The sequence below is a fragment of the Centruroides sculpturatus genome, unplaced genomic scaffold (genome assembly GCF_000671375.1).
Source record: "Centruroides sculpturatus isolate CEXI.00-Female unplaced genomic scaffold, Cexi_2.0 scaffold594, whole genome shotgun sequence".
Taxonomy (NCBI): Eukaryota; Metazoa; Arthropoda; class Arachnida; order Scorpiones; family Buthidae; genus Centruroides; species Centruroides sculpturatus.
Window position 1 is genome coordinate 32,745 of NW_019384999.1, and position 26,764 is coordinate 59,508.

General features: G+C 29.5%; 1 protein-coding gene across 3 annotated transcripts in view; it reads right to left on the reverse strand.

Moving 5' to 3' along the window:
* Positions 1-3,823: 3,823 nt before the first annotated feature.
* The window catches only part of LOC111633175 (peripheral plasma membrane protein CASK-like), a 61,294-nt gene continuing 38,353 nt past the window's right edge, over positions 3,824-26,764 (reverse strand). Inside the window, exons 6-10 of one of the 3 annotated variants that reach the window (XM_023377698.1) lie at positions 24,984-25,159; positions 16,286-16,408; positions 9,755-9,838; positions 7,716-7,824; positions 3,824-4,800 (exon numbers count right to left, since the gene is read on the reverse strand). In XM_023377698.1, the coding sequence (XP_023233466.1) occupies positions 4,658-4,800; positions 7,716-7,824; positions 9,755-9,838; positions 16,286-16,408; positions 24,984-25,159 (635 nt within the window). In that variant the 3' untranslated portion in view covers positions 3,824-4,657. The remainder of the gene's footprint in view (positions 4,801-7,715; positions 7,825-9,754; positions 9,839-16,285; positions 16,409-24,983; positions 25,160-26,764) is intronic. The other 2 variants (XM_023377697.1, XM_023377696.1) reach the window with 2 other exon arrangements.

Sequence of the window (26,764 nt, forward strand, 5' to 3'; positions counted from 1 at the left end):
CTCGTCTCGTGTCGAACAGTACGGAGTTGTGGGTTCGAGTCCCGCTCCGGGCCGATTTTTTCTCCCAGCGGTTCCAAATTATTTAAATTAATTAATATATTTATAATTATTAATTTTAATAAGAGATGGCGCCTAACGCTTACCTCTAGTGCCAAATTAATTACGTAATTTATTTAGAATGTAGCATTAAAATAGCCCGATTAATTTACGGCATTCGGTTGGTGTCTTACTATATTGGATATCGGGTTTGGAGATGTTTATTTATATGCCCAAATACCTTTAAATAAAGGAAAAGTACGTCTTTTATGAAGGCATAGAGCCTTAACTACATGAAAATGAAAATTAATGAATACACTCTACAGTAATTTACCTGATAAGACAGACCTCAGAAAAATACTTTATGAGGCATAAAGCTGTCTATAATGAAAATTAATTAACTAAGGATTTTTTTGCCCTGCCAGGGTGTGGCCGAGTTATCCGGACTGCCGAGTTATCGAGTGCTGAGTTTGAGACTCTACTGTAACACGTACCAAAAAAAATTAATTCAAATAAATATTTTTTACTTAAATTACATAGAACAGTGTTTTAAAAGTGTTTTCTAATCAAAAGATACATGTAATTGGTATTTTCCATTCAACTGGATCATTTGAATCTATGTGGCTCTAAGAATATTACATTCAGTTCCTCCAACATTGTACTCTTCTTATGCAATAGTGCACACAGGTAACATTTCTTATGACCTATTTCAGAGTTCAGTTTAGTATTTTGGACCAAGGAAAAAAGTTGAAATTACATATTTTGTCATTACCTACAACTTTGAAACAGAACATCAATGTCAATTACAAAAAGAAAGAAGGATGGATGGTGACATCATCTAGTACATTATATATCATACCTTAATATATCATACATTGGAAAAATGTTCAAAATATGTTGCATTATTTGTTTTTGAAATAATCAACTGGGAAAAGGCTTGGTACCAATTGTCAAAGCCTTCAATTACCTGCTTCAATGATAAAATCATTTCCTTACACATGTTACATGTACACTGATTTATGGTTAGTGGTAGAAATTTCTGATCAGTCTCTCAATTTAATTCTGAAATTGTTTAATTTTTCATTAAAAATGAAGCTATAAAAAAATCATGAGACAAACTGAAAAAATATACTAATTTTGTGAATAATGAATTAAAATGAAAGCTGTAACATACTTATGTGATATATTTGGTAAATTGAACTCATTAAACATACACTTCCAAGGAAACAATATAGTAAGTATTCAACCCCATAATAAAATTTTTTTCTTCAAAGAAAGAATTACTACTTGAAAACAGAATTGAATGTAAAAATTCAATTCAGTTTCACTTTATAATACTGTATAAACTTTGAACTTACTTAACAATATTCTTGTTGGATGGTTATGTACAAGATTTTAAATTCAAAATTCAAATTATCATATCAAATTATTTTGGATCTAAAAAATGAGCATACTATGAGTATACTAATTCAAAATACATTTATACCGACTTCCAAAAAATGGTTTAAAATGTAAGGATGTTTTAAAGAAAAGTTTGTTCTATTAAATATTTTTTGTTCTATCATTCCATCATTAAATTTCTTCAAAAAATTCAATAATTTTAATACTGTTTCTTTACAAATTAATCAATACATAATTTTAAAATATACAAATTATTCAAAAGATATTTTTCTCTTATGATATATTTATTTACTATAAAAATTTCAGGTATTTTGTATGTATAAAATCACTATTACAATCTTAGTTGAAGATATATAAATAAACACTCCTTTTAAGCTGGCAGACAAAAGTTAGCAGAATGAATTGGAACCAAATTGAAAATTAAGTGCTAATTGTGTGCTATTTAATAATCAAGCACTCAATTTAAAAACTGAGTGCTTGATTATTTTTTAAACTATTATATATTTTGATAGCTTAAATATCAAATAAATGTTAGCACACAGTCAAACAAATAATGAGCAAAATACATAATTAGTATTGAACAAATTTGTGATTAAGTAAGTGCTAATTGAGTGCTTCAAAAACTTAAAATTTTTATACATTTTGTACAAAATAATTTATAATGTAAAATGATCACTCATATTTTATATAGTATTCCACTAGTACCATACATAAGAGTGAAATATAATGAAAATTAAGTTGAAAATGAAAAGAAAAAAATGAAAAAATTTAAACAAATCAATATTTACTACAAAATCTATCAATATTTCCTGAATCTAGTTTACATAGACCAGTGGTTCTCAAACTGTGGCACACAGAAGGAATGCTGGGTTATGGGAGCTCAAAGTGGTTAAGACCAAATATGGACAAACAAAGTTGAACTTGACTTATAATTGAAATTGTCTCAAACTTAACCTATTATCAATAAATGTTTTACCACATCAAGCCTAATTGCTCCCACTGAATATACCATAGGCAGACATGTAACAACTGTGACCATTTTGTTGAAGTAACAGCTTTGTACAGTACTGTACATTATTCCAATTAAAAAATAACTGATAGTAATATACATATTAAAAATATATTGAGGATTATAAAAATATGTCTTCACAAATCCGTAATTTAACAATTACTAGTGACAAGCCAAACACAATCTTCACTTACAGAGATGTTCTTTTATTTGAGGCTATGCCTTTGTAAAAAAAAATGCAAATTTGTTAATAAATGTATTTGTGAAGACAAATATTTTTGTATTCTTCAATATTTTTGAAATTAGAGTTGCACTGTATTATGTGCATGACAGTATAGAAATAAATTAGGGAAATAATGTATAGTTATGGAAATTAATTTTATTCACTTTAGGCACTTTTACACAAGTGTATCAGATTATCATTTCTCTTCAGTGATAATACAAGATGCATGTGTAGAACACTACAGTCTACTTGGGAATTTGTATTTGTGTTTAAGGGATATGTGGTCAAAAGTTTGAGAACCATTACTACAGAACAGAAGTCATAAAATAATTTCTCAATTTCAACCAATAAATATGTTTTTACAATAAAATTGTCATCAAACAATTGCAAATTTAATAACAGTTGGAATGGCATTGAGCTGTCGGAAGGTATATATACAGAATAAAAAAAAAGTAAATAAGAACTTGATTTTTTAGATACAGTACTAAAATGACATTTAAACAACTTTAAAAGTACTACTTCAAAAATAACTTTATATTTCACCCTTTTACACCTGATACCAGTGGAATACTATATAAAATATGAATAATCATTTTACATTTCACTAATTTTATATAAAAATTGTAAATTTTTTGAAGTATTGTACAGACGTGTGTATAATATATATAATTTTTTTCTTTTGACAAAGCATCGAAAGTGTACATTGATAGCATGCTAAATAAAAATTCTAAATGAAACTTTCGAGTGAAAGATTATATCCATACCCGCATCAAACTTGGAATATGCTTCTAACGAAATGTCGTTGGTGGTCTGCATACATAAACATGGAATGTATCCGAGATTCTCTGACATCTTCTGTTTTATTGATACAGAAATCGTGAGAAGACGTAAAATATAAACATTTTAGTACAAACTGCTATATTCTTATAAAATATTAAAATAAAAATACAACAAAAAATATNGGACTTGAAACAGCAGCAAGAACAGCACCCTTGGAAAATGATAAATATTAATAAAATGGGATTAATTAAATTTTAAAATTAAATTATAGTTTCTACTTTAGTCAAGAGATGGCACCTAATGTCTACCTCTAGTAGCAAATTACTTACTATTAATTATTAAAATAGAAGTTTGTTGATCTAGTACTTGATAAATAATATATTAAATAGACTTGTTATCAATAGCTTTTCTTTTTTTAACATTTAAAACTTTATTAGCACTTGATAAACTGAAATGTTCAGCAATCTGACATCAGAATGTCCCAGTAATCTGAAAAGTAGCCAATTTGGAATTGTCCATTAATAATCTTCCATACTAAAATTCAATAAATCAAAATTTATTTGAACACACAGTATGCTAAAGACCTCTGATAGAAACTGAAACAAAATTGAAGATGCAGCTGTGCATATTGTTACACATTAGAAGATCAACCATGAAAAAAGAGTAATGTGATTTCAAAAATTACTCATTTTGTTTCATTATCTTGTTTATGTCAAATTGGATGCATTTAATGGTTCTTCCCTGTACATAATACACATTTACACCACAACTGCCAAACAAGCAGATTTTATGCAATAATATGTTCACTGACATTTTTGCAAGTTATTCAATCTTAACACAGCATAGTCATGTACTGTATCATTTTCAAATCAAGTATAGAGCATGTGCAATAAATCTTACATATATGACAGCATAAATGGATACAAAATGTGCAGCAATGTCTACAACATTCATTGCATGTAACTTATTGAATTCTGCAAAAAATACAAAAATTTCCAGTAATCTGGCATTTTTGATAATCTGGAATCACTCTGGTACCATAGGTACTTGATTAACAAACTTCTACTGTATCGAATTATTATTCAAAAGTATTTATTATAAAAAAACAGCATGCTGTCTAATATTTTTCAATTTGCTGATGCACTGTTTATTAGAGAGCACTTACTTTTAAAGGGTGATGTTTACTAGAATAATTATAAGTTATTCAGTTAAATAAAGAAACTACTTACATCTAATAAGGCATGCAGGTGAGTGTCTTCTAAAACAGCTAACAGGAAATCTCTATCATGTTCAGAACCATCTGTGAGACAATGGATATCATCTAAACTGTCCAGGACCATTGACACCGCTCCTTTGTGAAACAGAATATACTACTCACTTATAAATTTCTCTGAATTATTATTATTATTATTTTTTAATATAATTAAACATTAAATAATCAACTAAACATTCTAATTTTTAGATTTCTATTTAAGAAATTTTTTAAAACATACACAAAGTTTTATCAATAACCAGTACAAGATATTGCTAAAATATCTTGTACTGGTTACATCCAAAGCTTGTGAATCAGATAAAGTTAGGATTACCTGCCAAATGCTACCTCAAAGTTTTTTCGTTAAACTAAGTAATAATTTTTTAACTGTTTATGGCAAACACTTCGTTTATAGAACATGGACATAACACAGCAAAAGAAATGTAAAAAACTAAACTATGATTAAAAATAATAAGATTAAACACTAACAATAAAATAATTAGCACTATTTGGTTTGAACAGTCCAATACAGGAAGTTCCAAATTCAATAAAAATGTTTTCTACGTAATCAAAAATTCACAATATATTTTTTCTCATTCTAAATACAAAAGTTTATTATGTTACTTATCAAATTTCAAGACTGACAAGTATCAAGACTATGTAAGTTGAAAATAAATCCTCTGAATTCAAAACATAGATTTTCAAATACAGATTATCCATGTTGGGTTGCATGGATTAAGAGATCAATCAGATTAATCAATTGTAACTTTACACTTTTATATGCATATAATAAACTCAATCCTAAAACTTAATTACCAAATTGCTTATATTATTATTTCTACACAAATTCAATGTGAAATCTAAACATAAATGTATTCAAATTGTAAAGTTTAATAATTTTATCTCCGCATTAATTAATAATAAAATAAACATATTACAAACAAACAAAAATGTACTTCTCTCATTTTTAAATTCTATGATTAACAGAATCATGTACTGTTTTACATAACAATGTCTTATTATTATTTATAAAGAAGAAAAAAATTATAATCTAGTTAATATGGTGAAGTAGCCAAAGCTCTAACAATGCCTGAGGAAAGTAATGAAGATGTTTTCATAAAATAATAAAGGCATATATAGTACTGTATAAGTAATAGAGGTATAACCAGTGATAAAAAAATATTCTTTATACAGTAGAACCTCTATATTCATCATTAATCTGTTCCTAAGGATCTAACAAATATGGAAAATGATGAATATAGAAACAATTTTTCTCATAATAAATAACTGATATTCAATTAATCTGTTCCCATCCTAAAAAAAAGATAAAAGAATAAAAATTTTGTTGTTTGTAAACTTTATCTTTATTGTACTAAATAAATACAGTATAGTGTTAGAAGGGGAAGAAGAGTAAGATTATTATTGTTTAGAGGAAGACATTCCACCAAATAAAACATTAGATCAGTGATTCTCAAACTTTTTCGATCCACCGCCCCCTTTGTTCCATAAAGTTATACCCAACGCCCCCTAACCCATTTTCTCTTGTGTGAGAAAAGGATTGAAAATATTCTTCGGAAAACTTTTCTATGAATCTCACACTTTGTGCCCTTACTGTACATTGTTCTCATCATCTGGAAACCATTAAACGCAATGTTTCCTCTTATCAGCCCCAATTTTGCCGTTGGTCACCGTTCAATACCCTGCCTCTATCATAGATCTATTCATCACGCCAGAAGGGGGCGTTATTGCTTACTTTGAGAAACGCTGAGCTAAAATAAAAGTCAATGTGTTAGAAATATTCAAGTTGTGATCTTCAATAAAAAATAAAAAATATATAAAATGTAAATATTTTATATATATTCCGTCGAATTTTTATATACAGAATTTGTCTGCCGTCGCCCCTCTATATTTCCTTAACGCCCCCCAATTCTCTATGAGCCTTCTACTGCCCCCTGACAGCCTCCAGCGCCCACAAGGGGGCGTTATCGCCCACTTTGAGAAACGCTGCATTAGATAATTCCAATTATGATCTTGGCATATTAAATTCTTTAGCTAAGTTGGAAACACTAGAGAGGTTGCGGCCAAAGTTTTCATCTCTAAAACGTGAACATCAAACATTGAGTTCCGCCATCTTGTAAGCCTAGAAGTTTGATAATGTCATTTGGAATGTCAATCATTATTCCAATGACATTCTGAATGCCATTGTCAAACTTCTAGGCTTACAAGATGGCGACGCTCAATGTTTGACATTCACGTTTTAGAGATGAAAACTTCAGCCACAACCTCTCTACTTTGTCCATTTTCAGACTTAGAAATAATTTTTTTTTATCTCTATTGCTGTTCTAACAGCTTTCCTTTTTTGCTGTTTTCTGCAGTGCACTTTGTTGGAGCCATTTGGAACTTGAGTTTTTTAAAATAATCAATGTGAGAAACTAAGAACACACACCATGACTGCACAAAGCAGACTGATTAACTACAACTAGCTTACATAGTGTTGCCAATTCAAAATTCAAATTTATAGCTAGACATTTTAATAAAATATTCAAATCATATTGTTTCCATTAAAATTGGTTGAGTTTTTGTAGCTAGATAGCATTATAAAAATAGCTAGGCAATTATAATTTAGGTAATTTGCATAGCTAGATTATTCATAAATCCACTAAATCTAGCAAAAAATTAGCTAAATTGGCAATGCTAAGCTAACACAGCTAGCTGATCAGTGCAAGCGTGCGATAGTAGTGCTACTGCTGGTGTTGGGAATGACAAATATGGGGAATATACTGATGAATATGGGGGGGAAAAGTCATCAAAATGTGACCAATATAGAATATTACAAATATAGACGTTCCACTGTATATATATTTTACTAAAACTCAATAAATTAAAACTCAATAAATTTCAAAATTTTGTATTTTATTACTTTAAAACGTTCTTAAGTCTACGTAAAATATTAAAATTTTCAATAATTTCACATATATTTGTCTAAGTAATTACAAAAATAAAAGTCTACCCACCTGTCGAAGTAACATCATCATCTACATTGAAGTCTGCAGTACCATCTAAAGAAGGATCATTATAAAATCCAGTCCATTTTGGACTTGAAACAGCAGCAAGAACAGCACCCTTGGAAAATGATAAATATTAATAAAATGGGATTAATTAAATTTTAAAATTAAATTATAGTTTCTACTTTAGTCAAGAGATGGCACCTAATGTCTACCTATAGTTGTTCATATCAGTTAATTTCTAATTATAATATTTGTAGGTTTTCTGCCCAATTATTTCGGTTGTTGGTTGGTTGTTTATTAATATACAACAGGTTATTGGGATGTTGATGTATGTATAAATATATAAATTGATTTGTCAAATCAAAATCTGTTCTGTATGTAAAACTGAAGAGAGTCAAAGTAAGCCTAAAATATTTTTATAAATAAAAGTTGTTGGTAACCTTAACAAGAAGTTTTGAAAACTTATTTTTATAACCTTACCCTCCTTAAATTGTCCTAGCTTAGGCATATTTGTAATTATGAAAACTTAACTGCATACTAATTTACTAGCTTTACAAAGACAAAAAAAGGTTATGAAGGAATAATAGATAAAAGGTTATGATAGAATAATTTTAAACTTGAAAAAATTAAATGTGAAATTATTTTAAGTTTTTTCTAGATTATCTCTATTCTAGATATTCTAGGTTATAATGAAATTCCAGAAACTTTTTGAACACCCATCTTTAAAACACTTATTTCAAATATTTGATTTTGCAGTACTTAACTATTTTTCAATAAATTATTTATAAATTCTATATAAAATAATGCTATCAAACACACCAGACATCACTCAAGTAACATTTTTGGAATAATCTTCATTCCATAAACTTATGTCATCTCTAATTAAATTACATAAAAGATCACAGAATTGATATTTTGAGACTATCAAATGTGATATTTTTCATTATGGATTTTTTTATACTATCCAATGAATTTATAGTTCACATTTTCAGGCATTACCACATTTACAATAATGAAAAATATGGAAATATTTTCAAATTAAATTATTGAATATAAAAATTTATTGGTAAAGTAGTTTTTATTTCTTAAGGGTTTTGAAATCATTTGTATATTTATTTTTGTCATTAACAAATATTATTAAGTATTTACTACATTCACATTTTTATTAATGTTAATTATAAAATTTTATACTAAATTAATAATTTATACCATAAAGAGCAAATAATTTTTATTACTTCAAAACATTTTCAATAATAAAAGCTATGTTATTAAAATTTACTGAATTTCTAAAAAATAAAAAGTAAAGACTTCCTAACCAACCTATTTTCATTACTATCTTAAAATATATGTACATAACTTTGAATAAAAAATACTTGATTTACTCTTCTATCTCACTAACAAAAACTATATTTTAGATTTAAACCAGTGTTTCTCAACGGGGGCAATATCACCCCCATGTGGGCATTTTTCCATGTTGAGGGGGCGATTAGTAACAATTTATATTTTGGGGAGCGACAAACAATTTTCTAGACATTATATTACGAATAAGTATATTAAGAATAATTAGATATTTTATTCGTTATATGGTACAATAATTAAACAAATAACATTATACTAGTCACTAGTCTATTCAATGCAGTACAAATTTGGCGTTAGCCTTGGCCCTTGGCATCAGAATTTTGAAGTGAAGGGGGCGATACTACAAACTGTTTTATTGAAGGGGCGATACTACGTAACGGTTTCATTGAAAAGGGCGATACTAAGTAATGGTTTTATTGAAGGAGCGATACTACATTGAAGGGGGCGACGATTCATTAGAGGTTGAAAAACACTGATTTAAACCATGTATTGAGGTATATTTACATATTTCATCAACTAGTACTTCACTTACCAAATATCAAACCATCAAAATCACTGGTTAACAAATATTACTTATATTCAGAAAATTTAATTGTTCAATAATAATTTAAAAAAAAAATTTTTTTTAGATTTTTCATGAAATTAAATATATATATTAAAATGTTTAAAATTTTTAGACTTCATACCTTTAATTTTCGTCTTGTATTAAATTTTCTCATTTCTTCTACAGCTTCATTTAAATGAGTTTTAGGAGCACAAATCTCTCTTTCCTGTAAGTATTAATAAGTTACTATAATTATTGATTTCAATAAATTAAAAATTGTTTTAACCATTTACTTCCTGATCACACATTAATTAATTTTAAAACACGCTAAGCTATAATAATCTAATAATATTCTAATAATATAAGCCATTGATCACGTGCCCGTATATCTATAATGGTATGCCTAGAATGGCCACTAGGGGCATCCCTAGCTATTATTTAAATTAACAATAAATTCAGTCTTTTGCGTAACAATATTAAAATAAGAAAAAATGTGGTTTTTTTGTTTTTGACTGTGGTTTAGTGGGGTATGCCATGAGAATGCACATTAAGAAGAGATTTTTTTAAAATTTCCCACACGAATGAGAGGGTCAAGGATTACCCTGAAGAACTCAAATTCTACTGTACTATTTTAGATGCAGTTTTTTGCATTTTTGACTGTGTTTTAGTAGGGAACGCCATGAGAAATTCAGCATATTATTTTTATTTGTAAAATGAATTTATTATTTATATCATGGAATGACATTGCTGCTGCTAGAATGCCCTTCCCACGGGAGAGTAAACCTAACCCCCCACTAGGGGGGGATAAATTCTCCAAAAGGAGGAATTCCCCCCATGGGATAGGGAAAACATTTCTTATTGATATGAATTTATTATTTATACCATGGAATCACACTGCAGCTGCAAGAACACCCACTAGGGGTGGCCCGGGCTACTAGTCATATTATATTAAATTACAGTATATCATATCTGTAGGACCTTCTATTTGGAATCTGAATGATAATTTGCAATGCATTCACACTATGAATTCTTATATGAAAATTATAAATACAAATCAAATTAAAGGACAATGTTTTATCAGATAAAAATTTAATTCAAATTCATTATTAATGTTATTAATAAGTAATATATGCCAACAGATAAATCAAATTCATTAATCCTTGGTTAAAATTAGATTAGTTTAATTAATGCATTTTTGGTATAATTATTAAAATTTGATAATTAAATCTGTTTTTTGCTGATGTAATAATCCCAATTTAAAGATTATATTCGTGCTTTTGAACATTGTCAATGATAAGCCAAAAAACCATTTCCATATTTAAGAACATAACAAGTATAACCTCTTAACCCCTCAGTCTCCATTGACGTATACATACGTCAAGCCTACATAGCGTTACGAAAAATGTGGTCCTTAAGGCCATTTTTGAAAAAAAAAATTTTTTTTTTGAATTTTTGTTTTTTAGGTCCCCAAATTTTTTCAAAATTTTTTTCCCGCGCAAAAAAATTTTATCGCGATTTTAATGAGCCTATGTGAAGGCTCGATTAAGGCTTAATTGTTTTTTAATGGGAGTTTTTTATCAATTTTATTTCATGGTTCCTAAGTTGTAGCGCACGGATTTTCATTCGGTAAAGTTATTTAAAGTTAGTTTCTGATGTCAAAAACGACCTCCAATGGTTTTTTAATTTTTTTAATTAATATATTTTTTTAAATATAAAATTAATTAATTAGGGGGGTCGGAAATCGCAATAAAAGTTTGAATTTTTTAAAAATATTTAAAAATTTCCGTGTCGCTTATAGTCACCCTACTTTAAACCCTTGTCCTCCCGAGACGTCTATGAGAATGTCCCGGGAAATCCGACTCCAGCTGTGTTCAAGGTCACCCAGCTGTGTAAACAATGACTCCTCAGTGTTAAATTTCACAGAAAGGCAAAACAAAGGAAAATAAAATTTGAAGGTTTTTCTTCAAAATTAACGCATTTCTTTCGTTTTTTTCAGTTTTAAGTATTTTTAATGTATTTTAATATTAATCTCATATCAATTTAATTAATGATCGGGAATGAAGGGATTAAGGTTATACTTGTTATGTTCTTAAATATGGAAATGGTTTATGTTCTTAAATATGGATTTTACATAACAAGTATAACCTCTTAAGGTTATACTTGTTATGTAAAATCAAGAATCATAGCTAGAGTGTCATGACAGTGACTCTACACAATATAAAAAGTCACTAACTGACTATACTATGTATACAGAAATCACAGTTGCCAATTTTCAAGGACAATTTCTCTGTCCCAAACACTTAAAGTAATTCTGAATATCTTGTTTGAAAGATAACTGTTTTCTTAGGTAGTGTGCAAAATTTTCAAGTTTTTCTATAAATGGGTTGCTGAAATATAAGCAATCGTAAAGTGCAAAAGTCACTAAAAAAGTTGTATTTTCTTCTTCACCTAGTACTACAGATGCTCCTAGAGAAAAAACTACTGGATGTATAAAGCTCAAATTTTAAACTTTAAGTCCCTCTCATTATAAGTAATGCTCTCAAAACTTCCAGGCCAATAGCTCAAAGTTCTCCAATAGAGCTATTTTACTTTTATTGCTTAATTTTATGCTTATTAAGTATAAAGTTGCATTGAAACAAATGATTTGTATTCAAAATGTTATCCAGAACAGCAAAAGCTCAAACTTATGCAAATTAAAACTCTCTATAATGATTTTACTAAACTGGGTATTAAAAGCAATCAGTCAGCAGCTGTCATTGAGTGTCAAAAAACTATACATCATCTTAAGGTCTTGTAGATTCTGTCTTAGATCTTGACACTAGGACCAATGAGAAAGTGGATAATGAAGTAAAATTCACAGGGGTCCAGACATCTCACAATTTGTATTTTACACACTAATTACTACTAAAGCCCTATTGTAATATAAAATGCTTAACAATAATATTGTTCTTTATAAAGAATCACACCTAAATGCAAAATTTCCAGCAAAGAAACACCCAAATTCAATATTTGAATGTTTTTGGCCACTACTTTATTGGCCTTCTTCAGAAAATGTAAAACAAGAAAAACTGTTCTGTTTATAGAATGTAGTCGCATTCTAATTTTAAAAGTTTCAAAAAAGTTTGAATAAAGGCTGTGACATATCGTATGTGATGTATAGAGTCTAAATAGTATTTCCATGCATTTGGTACTGTACATAAATAGCATCAGTGTTGATGCAGGCTCCACTTCTGTCTGCCCTGTAGATCTCTATAGCTTCCAATGCTCTAATGCAGGGATCACTAAATTATAGCCCACAAGGTCAGTCATCTGGCCCGCTGCTGCAGTGCACCACAAATGAGGTAAAATATAATTATTTATAAGGAAATATCACAGTTTGTAAATAAACTTACTATAAACAAACTTCATCAACTAACCCGTTATACATTAAAGCAATTTAAAGCAATACACCAACCAAAGCCAAATTATTGGGCTAGAACCAGCTATCTTATAAATTATTATCTGCAAGGACCCGCTTTGCTGGGTTTTTATTTGCGGGCAAAAAGTAACGATAGTGAAGATTAAGATAATTACATTATAACCAATCTTACCTGTTTTCACAAAATGCAAGAATTAGGTCCCCTGTTTCCAGACTAATTAGAGAATTTTTACGTCCAGTCAAACAAACTATTTTCAATTTGATCAATTTTCTGGAACGTTTACAATCATTCTATAATTGAACCAATTCGAATTCGAAAATTTTTAAAATCGAAATAGAAAATCTTCCACTTTCAACCACTTTCAAGCCCATATCTCCCGCACCCTTAAAGCTATCAAGACGCAACCACCATAGTGCACGAATGGAGACTTGGGGCTACTACCACATACAAACACCATTCATGTGCGATGTGTAGTTTTGGCTGAAAAGTGAAATATAGGGACACACACGTCCATATATATATATATATTATTAGTTTAGCCGGTTCTAGCCCAATAATTCGGCTTTGGTTGGTGTATTGCTTTAAACTTACTATGTAGAAAAAATTAAAATAAGTGTAAGTAAAAATGCCTGAAGTGGTCCAATCTGCTTTTTGTATCTGACAGTAATATAAATTTTAGGAAAATCAATGAAATAAAAAATTTGGCGATTTTTTTGCTACTTTGGATCAGAGCGCATTTTGTGTAAGTACCTGCAATGAAGTTTCTAACAAAGTGATTATGAGCTTGCTACAGCAACCGTGTTTTTGTATTGGTAAATAAATATATCGATTGTTTTTATTTTTTGTGTATTGTATTGAACAAAATGGTTATGCAAACCACACATGTCATTCTCTCAGTTATCTGATCCACTGTGAAAAAAATTTAGTGACCCTTGCTCTAATGTTTTGATGGTCAAAGACCATGGCTATTAGGGTAGCCTGGTCCCAACAGGGGGAAATCCCTGAAATTCTGGCATTATGTGCCAGAGCTGTATTAATGTTTTCTTTTTGTACATCATATTTGTGATCTCTTAACCCGGCTTGCAGCAATCTGTACATCCAGGGATTTCCCTGTTGGGACCAAGCTACCCTAATACCCAGAGTCTTCAACCAGCAAAACATTAGAGCAGTGATTCTCAACCTTTTTTTCATCACAGTACACTTCGAATAATTTAAAAATTTGGCACACGCAGTTACTTTGGTAAGTACCACAGGACAACCAGTGACGTTATAACAGTGATTTTTAAACACAGGTCATGATTTTTAAACACCTTGGTAACTACCAGCAGTTATCGGTAACACCGATTACAATTTCCAAACACGCTCTAGGAAGGTAGAACTAATTGAACTACTTGTATGACGTCGCTTATGTATGAGTATTTGCAGTGGCAGCACACTTCAAAAATCTCACAGCAAACTAAAGTGCCGCAGCACAGTGGTTGAGAATCACTGCATTAGAGCATTGGAAGCAATAGAGATCTCCAGGGCAGACAGAAGTGGAACCTGCATCAATACTGATGCCATTCATGTACCAAATGCATGGAAATACAATTTAGACTCCTAAAATATACATTACATACGATATGTCACAACCTTTATTCAAACTTTTTTGAAACTTAAAATTAGAATGCGACTACATTCTATACACAACAGTTTTTCCAGTTTTACATTTTCTGAAGAAGACCGATAAAGTAGTGGCCAAAAACATTCAAATATTGAATTTGGGTGTTTCTTTGCTGGAAATTTTGCATTTAGGTGTGGATTCTCTACATCTACAGTTCCAGGTTTCTGGTAAAGTGGTTGTTTATTATTGTTCTTTATTTTGTAAAAAAAGGTAATATAGCCATAAAAAATAAATAAATAAATAAAATAAGTGAACTCAAAATCAATTTTCAAATAATTTATTTACTATAATTTTAATTCAAGGATTTTAATTCAAGTAGATTATGACAATTTAGATGACAAATTTTTTTTTCTTTTCTTAGTTTTTCTTGGGTGAAGATAAGCATGGCACTTTATTGCAAAATGTAGAAAACAATAATACAAGTAAAAATCTTGCGGGTGTCACTTCAAAGCTCATCTTTACCAAAGAAAAACTTCTAAGGAAAAAATTTGTCATCTAAATTGTCATAATCTTTTACTTTTTTACACCTCAGATATCACCACAATCATCATGATCAATATTCAAATTATATATCTGAATATCAAAAAATTCACTATAAAAACAAAATTTTATAAATGTATTATATTCATAGTTTTCTTAATAACTAAATAGCACAATAAAATTAAATTTAGCAAAAATATAGAAGAATGGAAACTTAATAAAACAATATTGTTCAATAAAAAAACAAGCAATGATCTATTAATAATCAATCAATTATTGTAAAATACATAAAGTTGTGTAACTGATTGACCATCATAGCAAGAAAAGCAAAATAAACAGAATTTGCTTAATGAATTAAAATTTATATAAATTTCATGAATAAATTATTATAATACAATAAAAACTTACTGAAAAAGATTTTTAATATCTGACTACTGATAAATAATCATGTTTTTTATTTTTTGATGGTTTCTAATATTTTTTCAATAAACTTTTCCTCTTATGATACCAAGTTGATTTGCCATTCATATTCCAGACATAAATGAGCCACTTTAGTAGTATATTTACTATAAAAACATTTGTATCTGGCAATCAAAACAGCAAACTATTATCACATTATAAACTTCTTTATAGTTTAAAAAAAAAAAAAGGACTGGATTGGAATAAAGACACTTGTGTGTATTGTCTTGAAGAATCTGTTTAAAGATTTTTTGTTCTTTATAATTTGTTCTATTATGTCCAATCAATGTATCATTCTCATTCCCAATGCCCACTAATCAGTTATAATAACTATTTACTATGAGAACAGTCATATCTGGTAAAACATGACAGAAAACACTATACAAGTTATCTCATAGATGGCACCTGTTGTTCAATTAACAACTATGAGATAATTCATAGTTGGCAGTCAACATGTTAAATGACTTATCAAACTATTAATTCTAAGTTTATTTCCGAAAATAAAAAATAAATAAATACAAAAGTTTATTATAAAAATTTTAAAAAATACAGAATAAATTATGTAAAACTTATAAAAAACTTTCCAGAATTAAAGTAAATTTTATCATTTCTCTAATATTCATAATTTGTATTAATTATAAATTATATTTACCCTTAACCAAGGATGTTCAAGTGCTTCCTCAATAGTAATTCTTTCAGCAGGATCAACAAGAAGCATCTTTTTAACAAGATCTCGAGCATGATCACTAATATGATCCCATTGTCTTCCAACCATCTTTAAAAAAAAATTTTTCAATTAGTATTTATTACAAATGTATTGATAACATTTCTTATTCATGAGTTTTTTAAAAAGACCAGTTTTTTAAAATGAATATGTTTTAAAATCTTATTTTCCATTCTGTTTATTAAAATTTTGAAATTAAATATCACATTACCATAGATAGATTAAATTTGTTTTTTCAGTCACATTTATAAATTTTTAAGAAACAATAGACATTTAACAAGTAATACAAACCAAACTACACAGGAATTAATTTAATATATATTTTTAAATCATCATCTTATTTAATGTATGAAATTTAATGTACATATTTTATTTAATTGAACTTTTTAAAAACCTCACAAAACTATTTTAGTATTTTATTTAGCTTATAATAATTGAAACAAAAAATATCTATTTATTATAATTTCCAATTCAACTCAGTAAAACTTGTGTAAACTGGAATTGCACTGTAATGAATTATTTTTTCTATTTTGGCAGGTTTTTATTTGAATAGGTTTTAGTGTATTTTAAAACCAAATAATTGTCAAATTATATCAGGCTATATTACTACTACAGTAGACCCCCCTATAATTATGGTCCCTATAATTACGATTCCTATAAAACTGCGAAAAAATTGTGATGGTATCTGTAAAAAAAGGTAAAAAAACTTCTATAATTACGTGAAACGTCATCGGGCAGCCGAACTATTTTCCACCGTCAAGTGCCACGCTACAGAGAAATTACTATCGTCTGTACAGTATTATATATAAATTAGGTACTGTACATATAATTATATATTAATTATATTTATTGTAACTTTATTATAATTATATATATTTTTTCCGCCGTGTGGCGCCACACTACGGAGATTTTACGCTAACTATCATCTGTACAGTATGTAAATTAGGTACCATAAGTCTAATACAGTACTGTAATTTTATACATTTCTTGTGAAAGAAACATTTCTTATTCAACTGCGATTAAAATTATTTATATTAATGATGTCTCCAAAGTTCAAGGAACTATTCGTAGAAAAATAAGTTATTAGAAATCGGCCGCGGTTTGCTGAGCTGTTCCGCGACGAAAACAATGTTGAGCAATGGCGATGTCGAATAGTGACACTCGGTAAGTAATCCTACAATTTTTTATTTATAGCGTAGTTTATACGGATTATTTCCAAAAAAAATATACGTATTTTGGAAATGTTGAGTCGGATTAGTCTAGAATCGATTAATTTTATGGAAGAAAACCTTTCAATCAGCCGTAGTCCGTAAACTTCACACGTGTCGGGCTGTGATTGGAAGGACTCGTAAGAAATCGGATTCCTAAAGAATGGAACGTATCTATGATCTTATAGGGGGGTCGACTTGTACTATTATTAATTAATGCTAAATAATTTAGCACTAGAGGCAGGCATCAAGCACCATTTCCTGCTAAAATTTAATAATTACAATTAAATTAATATTTTAATAATTAATTTAGAAGATTCTGGAAGAAAACAATCAGTTCAAAAGCAGAACCTGAACCTGCAACTCCTACTTGCTGTGCTTTTCTTCCAGAACCTTCTAAATTAATTATTAAAATATTAATTTAATTATAATTATTAAATTTAGCAAAAAATGGCATCTAACGTCTGCCTCTAGTGCCAAGTTACTTAGCATTTAATTAATAATAGTAGTAATAATATTGTCTAATGTAATCTGGCAATTGTCTGGCCTTAATATACAATAATCAAATGTAAGATGTTTATATTTAGTATATTTTTTTTAGTCTTTAAACTAAACCAGCTAAATGTCACTCTAAACCAGATAATTGTTATTCTCTGCAATGATCATTATACTTGAAGGCAATTTTTGTTGAATTAACACCTTAAAATGATCTATAATAATAAATACAGTTGTAGTCAAATTTATTTTGAATTTTTACAAAAAGTCAACTAATATACCGGCAATGAATTAATTTAGTGGTACTGACACTGATTACAAATTTGAAAATTTATTAATCAAAATTTAGTAAACAGAAATTTGAAAAATATTTAAAAATTTCTCATATTAATATAGAAAAATTATAAAATTCAAACAAATTTTTGTAAAATAAAGGTTTTTTTGTAAGTTTTTATTTTTTTATTAAATTAAAAACTAAATAATCTATACTATTATAATAAAGAGGTAATGTTTGTAAGTTTGTATGTAGCGGATAATCTCCGAAACTACTCATCCGATTTCAAAAATTCTTTCACCATTATTTAGAATGGAACTTCAGGGTGGACATAGACTGTATATTATTCCGTTAAACATTCATATAAATTAAAAGATATCATCTATAGTTAAGGCTTCCAACAGATGGCACTACGAGTACGATGACCTAAGTTTGTTTTTCTGTGTGGCATGCTTTTCTGTGAGGATGAACTAAAGCAGATCATCATCTATCTACCTATATAAATAAAAATATAGTGTTCGTTTGTTCCTACCAATTCTTTTGAAATTTTCACACAATGTTGCATTCAAATACACACTTGTTTTTATATAATATACATGTCAAAATTTCCCCCACTGGGGGAAGATGGACAGGATTAAGGCTTACCATAAAGAACTCTGCTTCTATTTATACTATTTTAGATGCATATTTTTGTGTTTTTGATTGCGTTTTAATAGGGTATGTCAAGAGAATGTACACTAAGAAGGGATTTTTCAAAAAATTCCCCCCCACGAAGGAAGTGTTATACATTTATAATAGATACATTTTGAGCCACAACAACGCGTGGTGGGGTCTGCTAGTTCTATATAAAATCACAACTAAATGTATAAGCATAACACCATTACACAATTAAAATGAATGACAGTGTCTGATTTGCAATAATTTTACAATATTAATGCTCTCTTCCTTCAAATGAAGACAACAGAGTAAGGAATAGCTTCTTAATTAGGAATCGATTAAATAATAGTTTCACTATTAAAACAGACCAGGAAATGGATTTTATTTAAAGAAATACTTCCAAGATATTTATATAGTTCTAGCAGATGAGCCCGGCATTACTTGCAAAAAAGTATTGATAGTGAAAATTAAGATTATTAGATTATAGCCAATCTTACCCGTTTTATCAAGTACAAGAATGTCCTCCTCTTCTGAGACTAATTAGAAAATTTTTAGATATCTGCTTACCACACCAGGATAACAATAATTAAGACTCACTGCAACCACTAACCAGTGCATAGTACCACTAAGTGATGAATAAACGTTTTTGTAATTCTTTCTAGGTTTTTCTTTATGTTTACTAAATTCAAAAAATAAGCTGCATCTTCCAGAATCATTCATAAATATAAATTAAAACATAAAATCAAACATTAAGACGAAGAGTTCGAATAAAGCAAACTTATGTGCATGCGCTCTTCATGTCAACATTATATATGAAATGCTCGTATACACTCGCGCCATCTATCGTAGGATAAATGTACTATGCCAGAAACCTTCGCGGGGGTGTATTAAACAATTTCCCAAAGTTTCATGGCAATCGGATAAATGGTGTAGTAATGCATGAAAGACAGACAGACAGACATACATTCATTTTTATATATATAGATATCCTATTTCATTCATTCATTCATGGGTGTTCTGTCCTAGGACAGGTCCGTGGAAAGCAGTCAAATTATAAAATTCTCCTTCTCCAACATTCTCTATTTCGGGCTTCCTCTTTTATTTCTTTATAAGTTTTGCCTAGTAAAACATCATCTATCAATACTTTTCTTTTTCTTCCTCTTTGTTTCCTTGCATCAATTTTTCCTTCTAATGCCACGCGCATTAATCCTTCTCCTCGCAATATATGACCTAGCCAGTTTTTTCTTCTTCTTTGTATTGTTTTTAAAAGAGATCTCTGTTCCTAGACCAAATTTAAAACCTCTTCATTCTTAACCTTTTCTGTCCACTTGATTTTCTCCATTCTTCGCCATAACCACATTTCATATGCTTCAAGGTAGTTTGTTTCCTTTTTCCTTAAGGTCCAAGTCTCTGCTCCATATAAAGTTGTGCTCCAGGGAAAGCATTTTATTAACTTGTTTTTAAGTGTTTGGTTCATTTTTCCAATAAGAAGTTCTTCTTCTTATAAAAATCCATTTTTCCAGCCCTGATTCGTTCTTTGATTTCTTTTTCACATCTGCCACCTCCCTGAATAATGCTGCCAAGATACCTAAAATGTTGAACTTGCTCTATTTTGTTTCCATCAATTAGGATTTTCAAATCTTTGCTAATTAGCTTTCCAACTTTCATCACTTTTGTTTTAGCTATGTTAATTTTCATTCCAAATTTTTTGCAAGTTTTGTTGAGTTTCGTTACCAAACATTGTAGAGTTTGTTCATTTGGTGCAAGTAAAGCAATATCATCTGCAAACGTAATACTTTGTATTAATTGGCCACCAATTTTAATTCCGAGGCTGTCCTCACTTATGGCTTCATTCATTAATTCCTCAAGATAAATGTTAAAAAGAGTAGGTGAAAGTGTACACCATTACCTGATTCCTTTTCCAATACTGCATGGTTTGCTTTCTCCAGTTTTTGTTTGGATAATGGCAGATTAATTCATATAAAGTGAAGCAATGAGTCTTTTATCTCTCCAATCTGTTCCTATTTTTCTTAAGATTTCCATTAGCTTTGTCCAGTTAACCATATCAAAAGCCTTTTCCATGTCAATAAAGCAAATGTACGTATCCTTATTAACCTCAATGTTTCTTTCACAAATTGTTCTCAAGAGGCCAATAGCATCCCTTGTTCCTTTTCTGAATCCAAATTGTTCTTCACATAGAAATGTTTCAGCCTTGTTGTAGAGTCTTCTGTTAATGATTTTAAGAAGGATTTTTGAGGCATGTGAAATTAAACTAATTGTTCTAAAATCACTACACTTTTTAGCTTTTGCTTTCTTTGGTATAGGTATCAAAATACTTTGAGCAAAGTCTTCAGGCCATTCTCCTGTTTTATATATGAGATTGCATAAGTCTGTTATTTTCTCGATTCCTTCCTTGCCTAACCCTTTTAGAAATTCAGCTGGTATTCCATCTACTCCTTCTGACTTTTTGTTTTTCAATTCTTTAATTGCCAATCCAACTTCATCTTTCATGATAATAGGTCCTCTTTCATCATTAGCTATTTGAGAAGATTTTTCCAATTTTAACTCTTTAGGTTTGGTGTTCTCTCCATAGAGATCTCCAATATATTCTTTCCAATGGCCCATTATATCAGTTGGGGTTAAAAGTGCTTTTCCATCTTTGTCTTCAATACTCAGAATTTGGTGGGTGCGATCATTTGTTAGTTCTTTGACTTTTTTGTAAAATAGATCATATCTGCCTTTTTTGTTCAGTTCTTTGATTTCCTCACATTCCTTACTTAACCAAGCTTCTCTAGCTTTTCCAGTTTCACATCTCAATTCATTATTCAGCTTCTTGTACATCATTCTCCCTTTTTCATTATTTATATTTTTCCAATTTCTTCTTTCATTCATTTTCTCAATCATTTCTTGAGTAATCCAAGGTTTTTTTTATTCTAGTACCATTTACATATCGAAGAAAATTTTCAGCCAATTCCTTTATTGTATCTTTAATTATTTTCCAATTTTCGTTTGCGTCAAACTCACAGTCAAAGTCATATGGAAGTTCTTTTAATTTATATTCCAGGTTTTCTTTAAAATTTAATCCAGTATTTCCATTTAGCTTTTCCAAATTCCATCTTTTTATTCTTTTGGCTCTCAAAACTTTTTTTCAATTTCATCACAATATCTGCAGTTAATAAGTTGTGATCAGAATCTGCATCTGCTCCTGGATATGTCTGAATTTTTTTGACTGCATTCCTAAAACGACTTTGAATAAGAATATAATCTATTTGATACCTTCCAATGTCTCCAGGCATTTTCCAAGTGTATAGTTGACGTTTGGATTGTTTGAACCATGTGTTTCCAACTATTAATTGATGCTTGGTAGCAAATTCAACTGGTCGTTCCCCTCTTTCATTCCTATTTCCTAGCCCAAACTTATCCACAAGTTTTCCATCTCCTCCTTCTCCTACAGATGCATTCCAGTCTCATAACAATTAAACATTTCTTAGTTTTATCATTTTCTATTATATCTTCAATTTGATCATAAATTTCTTCTACTTCTTCATTGTCATAGTCTCCAGTAGGCATGTATACTTGAAATATCATCATATCCATGGGATCGCTTTTTATTTTAATCATTAAAATTCTGTCACCTCTGCATTCAATTCTTTCAACTGAGTTTTTTACCTTCTCACCTAAAATAAATGCTACACCATTCTTTCCTTTAGTTCCACAAGAATAAATAACCCTGAATTCATCGCTAAAAAAAAATCACCGCTGTCCTCCCATCTAACTTCACTAAGCCCAAGAATATCCAAATTCTGCCTCTTCATTTTTGCCTTGACATTTTCCAACTTACCTGGTCAAAGCATGGTTCTTACATTCCATGTTCCTATTCGAATTCTTCCTATGGGGGTTTCGCGTGGTGACAACCTGGGAAGCCCCATAACTTCCCCTGCCGGGCAAGACACCTTTCTTTTGGAAATGAGTCCCATATTTGCCAGTACGATAAATAGGTTTTCTGCTTTCCATTAACAAGGGAGGTATAGCTGAGATGGTTTCCCGTTGCCTTCCTCACGGTTTCTGATCAGAGTTTTCCTTCTCCTAGGCAGGTTGCCTACCAAGGCTTAAGAGTCCTGCCTACTCCGGCAATAGGCATATAGCAGCCTAAATCACCTTGACACAGCACATCAAGATTACAAATAAATAATCTTCTTAACAAATTATCTCTATTAGCAAATTTTTACGAAAATTTTTTTTAACTGTTTTTTATCCTATTTATGCCTGTGGAAAATCATACTATATTTTAGACTAATAAATTATAACAATGCTGTAATTATACATTTATTGTAATTCAATTACAAATTTAAAAAGACATAACTTGAAATATACAAAATGAAATCATTTTTTAGAATTAAAAAAAATTTTATTATTATACTAGCTTACCCATCGCGCCTTGCTGCGATCTCAGAAGAAACAAAATTCAAGCAAACTCGTTATGATAAAATTCAATTTACATTTTATCACTTTTATTGAAACTTATTATTATTAATCGGGAAAACATTTCAAAGTGTCGTTTCAATTCTATTTATTTATTGGAGTGCTTGTGGATACACGATATTTTTTGTTTTCCCGTCTGGTGCGTACATCAATAAATCAGAATGTTTTCCGACGTGTGAGCTGGCCACATATGTCCATGTGAGAAGCACGGATTCTCCAAATCTAGCCCACACACTTGCAGCGATTGTCAGAAGTGCGATATTCCCCATTTTTATATATATTTTTTAATCCTTTACAATTTTAATTATTTAATTGCTCCTTCCTCTCTTCCTTGGCATGTTGTGAAATTTCTGATAGTTGGATAATAAACCGTTTTATTGTAATTTGTCTTTTTAAATTATTGTGAGATGATATAAAAATTTGGAAAAGGGGATCCCTAGATCGGTAAAATAGGCAAATTTCCTCCTACAACTTAACTGTATCCCGAACAACAACCGAAAGTTTTAACAAAGTTCGAGCAAATACGTAATTGGCAAAAAAAAGTTAAAATAAAGTGATTAAACAAAAATTATTACAAATATCATAAACAGTTCACAAATGCATATATAGAGATATTTTTTGAAGGGGGAAATGGTCTTCACAATTTGAAATCAATTGAACTCACGATGAAATGCTCGTATACACTCGCGCCATCTATCGTAGGATAAATATACTATGCCAGAAACCTTCGCAAGAGTATATTAAAAAAACTTTCCAAAGTTTTTTGGTAATCGTACTATGCCAGAAACCTTCACGAGAGTATATTAAACAACTTCCCAAAGTTTCATGGCAATCGGATAAACGGTGTGATATGCATGAAGGCAGACATACATTCATTTTTATACATATAGATAAGAATTACACATGCTGATAAAATACACAAACTCACAATAAATTTTCACATTAAATTTATATATTTTGAATGCATAAAAGTAAACCTACATCTTAATAAATTCAATTATAATAGAAGTTTGTTAATCTAGCATCCAATAACACAGAATGTCCAGTAATCTGGCATCCTTTGAAAATTAGCCAATAAAAATACTGCATGCTAATATTCCACAAGTTGAAATTTGTTTGGACAAAATGTGCTAACACTGAACAAAAATCAAAATAAGTGAGAGTGTGTGGCCATGCACATTGCTACATGTTTGGGAAGTCAACTGTGGGATTAAGAGCAATGTGATTGATAAAAATTACTTTTGTTACAGCATCTTGTTTGACATTGCTACATTGATATAAAATATAGCAATGTCTGCAATGTTCAGCATTATAATCCAGCATTTTCAATAATCTAACACTACTCTGGTCCGATAGATGCCACGTTAACAAACTTCTACTGTTGTTATTATTTTCAAGTCCATTTTTTTCAAATCATTATTTTATAATGTTTTCAAAATTAAATTTTTAAATAAAACATTATTGCAAAATATTTATTAATAATTTAACTATTATTTTATTACTTGCTTACATTTATCCTTCCACTGCATATTGCTTCATATAATCGTTCTTTTGTTCCTATAAATGGTAAAGTGCCTGTTAAGAGAGTATATAATAATACTCCACAACTCCAAATGTCTGCTGGTTTGCCATATGGTTTTCTTTGAACAACTTCAGGTGCCATGAAATGAGGAGTACCTATTCTACCTATAATTTACAATATTGTAATTATATTCTTTTAAGTAATTTGAGTAATTCAAAAAAACAAATTTATATTTAAATTTCCAAAACAGCAGCATCATAAAAATAATTACAATAGCTCCTTTTATAATCTAGTTAGTTTCTGTAAAAGTACACTTTAACAAGCATTGTACATTAAATTTTACTTTGTTTAATCACAGTAACACAAACCAATAATGTGTTATTGAAAAAAACCTTAAACTATATAACGTAACAAAATAGCCAGTAAAAGCTGTAGTATTTAAATATGGCATTTCATATAATAATAAAATTATACAAGTCATATCAATGGAAAATTACAGAATAAGCAGTCATAAAATGGAATCTACTACTATAAAAATGCACTAATAAAAAATTTAATCATTAAAATTTTTAGATTCTTAATAAAAAGATTAGTTAATATCTCTAGATTAAATTTTGAATCAAGTGTATCTGAAAATTATACTAGGTTGTTCAATAAGTTGTCATTCGATAAGGGATAGTAGCTTGGCAGCTTTATTTCTTTAAAAATGGTACTATTGTTTTATGAACACGTGAAGTTTCATGTAGATCTGTCAACTCATTCATATATTTACAAGTGTTCAAAGTTGACGTGTCACTGTAATTTTTTACAATGAAAAAAATTGAATATCGTGCAGTGATAAAATTCTTATTTTTGGAAGATGTAGTACCAAAACAAATTCATGAATGATTGTTAAAAGTGTATAAGGACTCTTCACCTTCAATTAGAACAGTAGAAAGATGGGTTGCTAAATTTAAACGTGGTCGTACAAGTCTTGAAGACGATCCATGTGAAGGACGTCCAAAAAGTGCATCAACACCAGAAATAGTAGCAAAAATACAGCATATGGTTTTGGAAGATCATCGATTAACCGAGAGAGTAACAGTTTTAAATTGCTTTGAAGAACACTTCTTAAACAAAGGTAAAAAAATTGGTAGAAAACTCCACAATGTTAAAAAAGATCAAGTGACAGCCTTTTTTTGTAGGTTCCGACACTTTTACATTAAAAACACAAAGAATTCTTCTCACCATATTATTTTTTATCCACTTTTAAACTGCTTCTGACCCTCTAGTGGTAGTTATGAGATATTTACATTATTTGCATATAGTTACAATTTTTGTGATAACTCAGGATGTATTTTCTTCATAATTGAAGTTTAAACTATTTACAAAAATTAAATATTTTTGTAAATAGTTTTTTTTAACTTTGTTTTAAATTGCTTTGAAGAACACTTCTTAAACAAAGGTAAAAAAAACTATTTACAAAAATATTTAATTTTTGTAAATAGTTTAAACTTCAATTACGAAGAAAATACATCCTGAGTTATCACAAAAATTGTAACCTAGAGAGATTTAGTAGAAGCCCTAGGGATCTCATTAGGCAGTGTGAGAATATTTTGGCTGAAGTTTTGGGTTACAGAAAACTGTGTGCACAATGGGTGCTGCATTCGCTAACAATGGAACAAAAACACATTCGAATGCGACTTTTTCAACATTTGGAGCATTTTAGAAAGGATAAAAAGGATTTTGTGCATCATTTCATCACTATGGATGAGACTTGGGTCTACCAC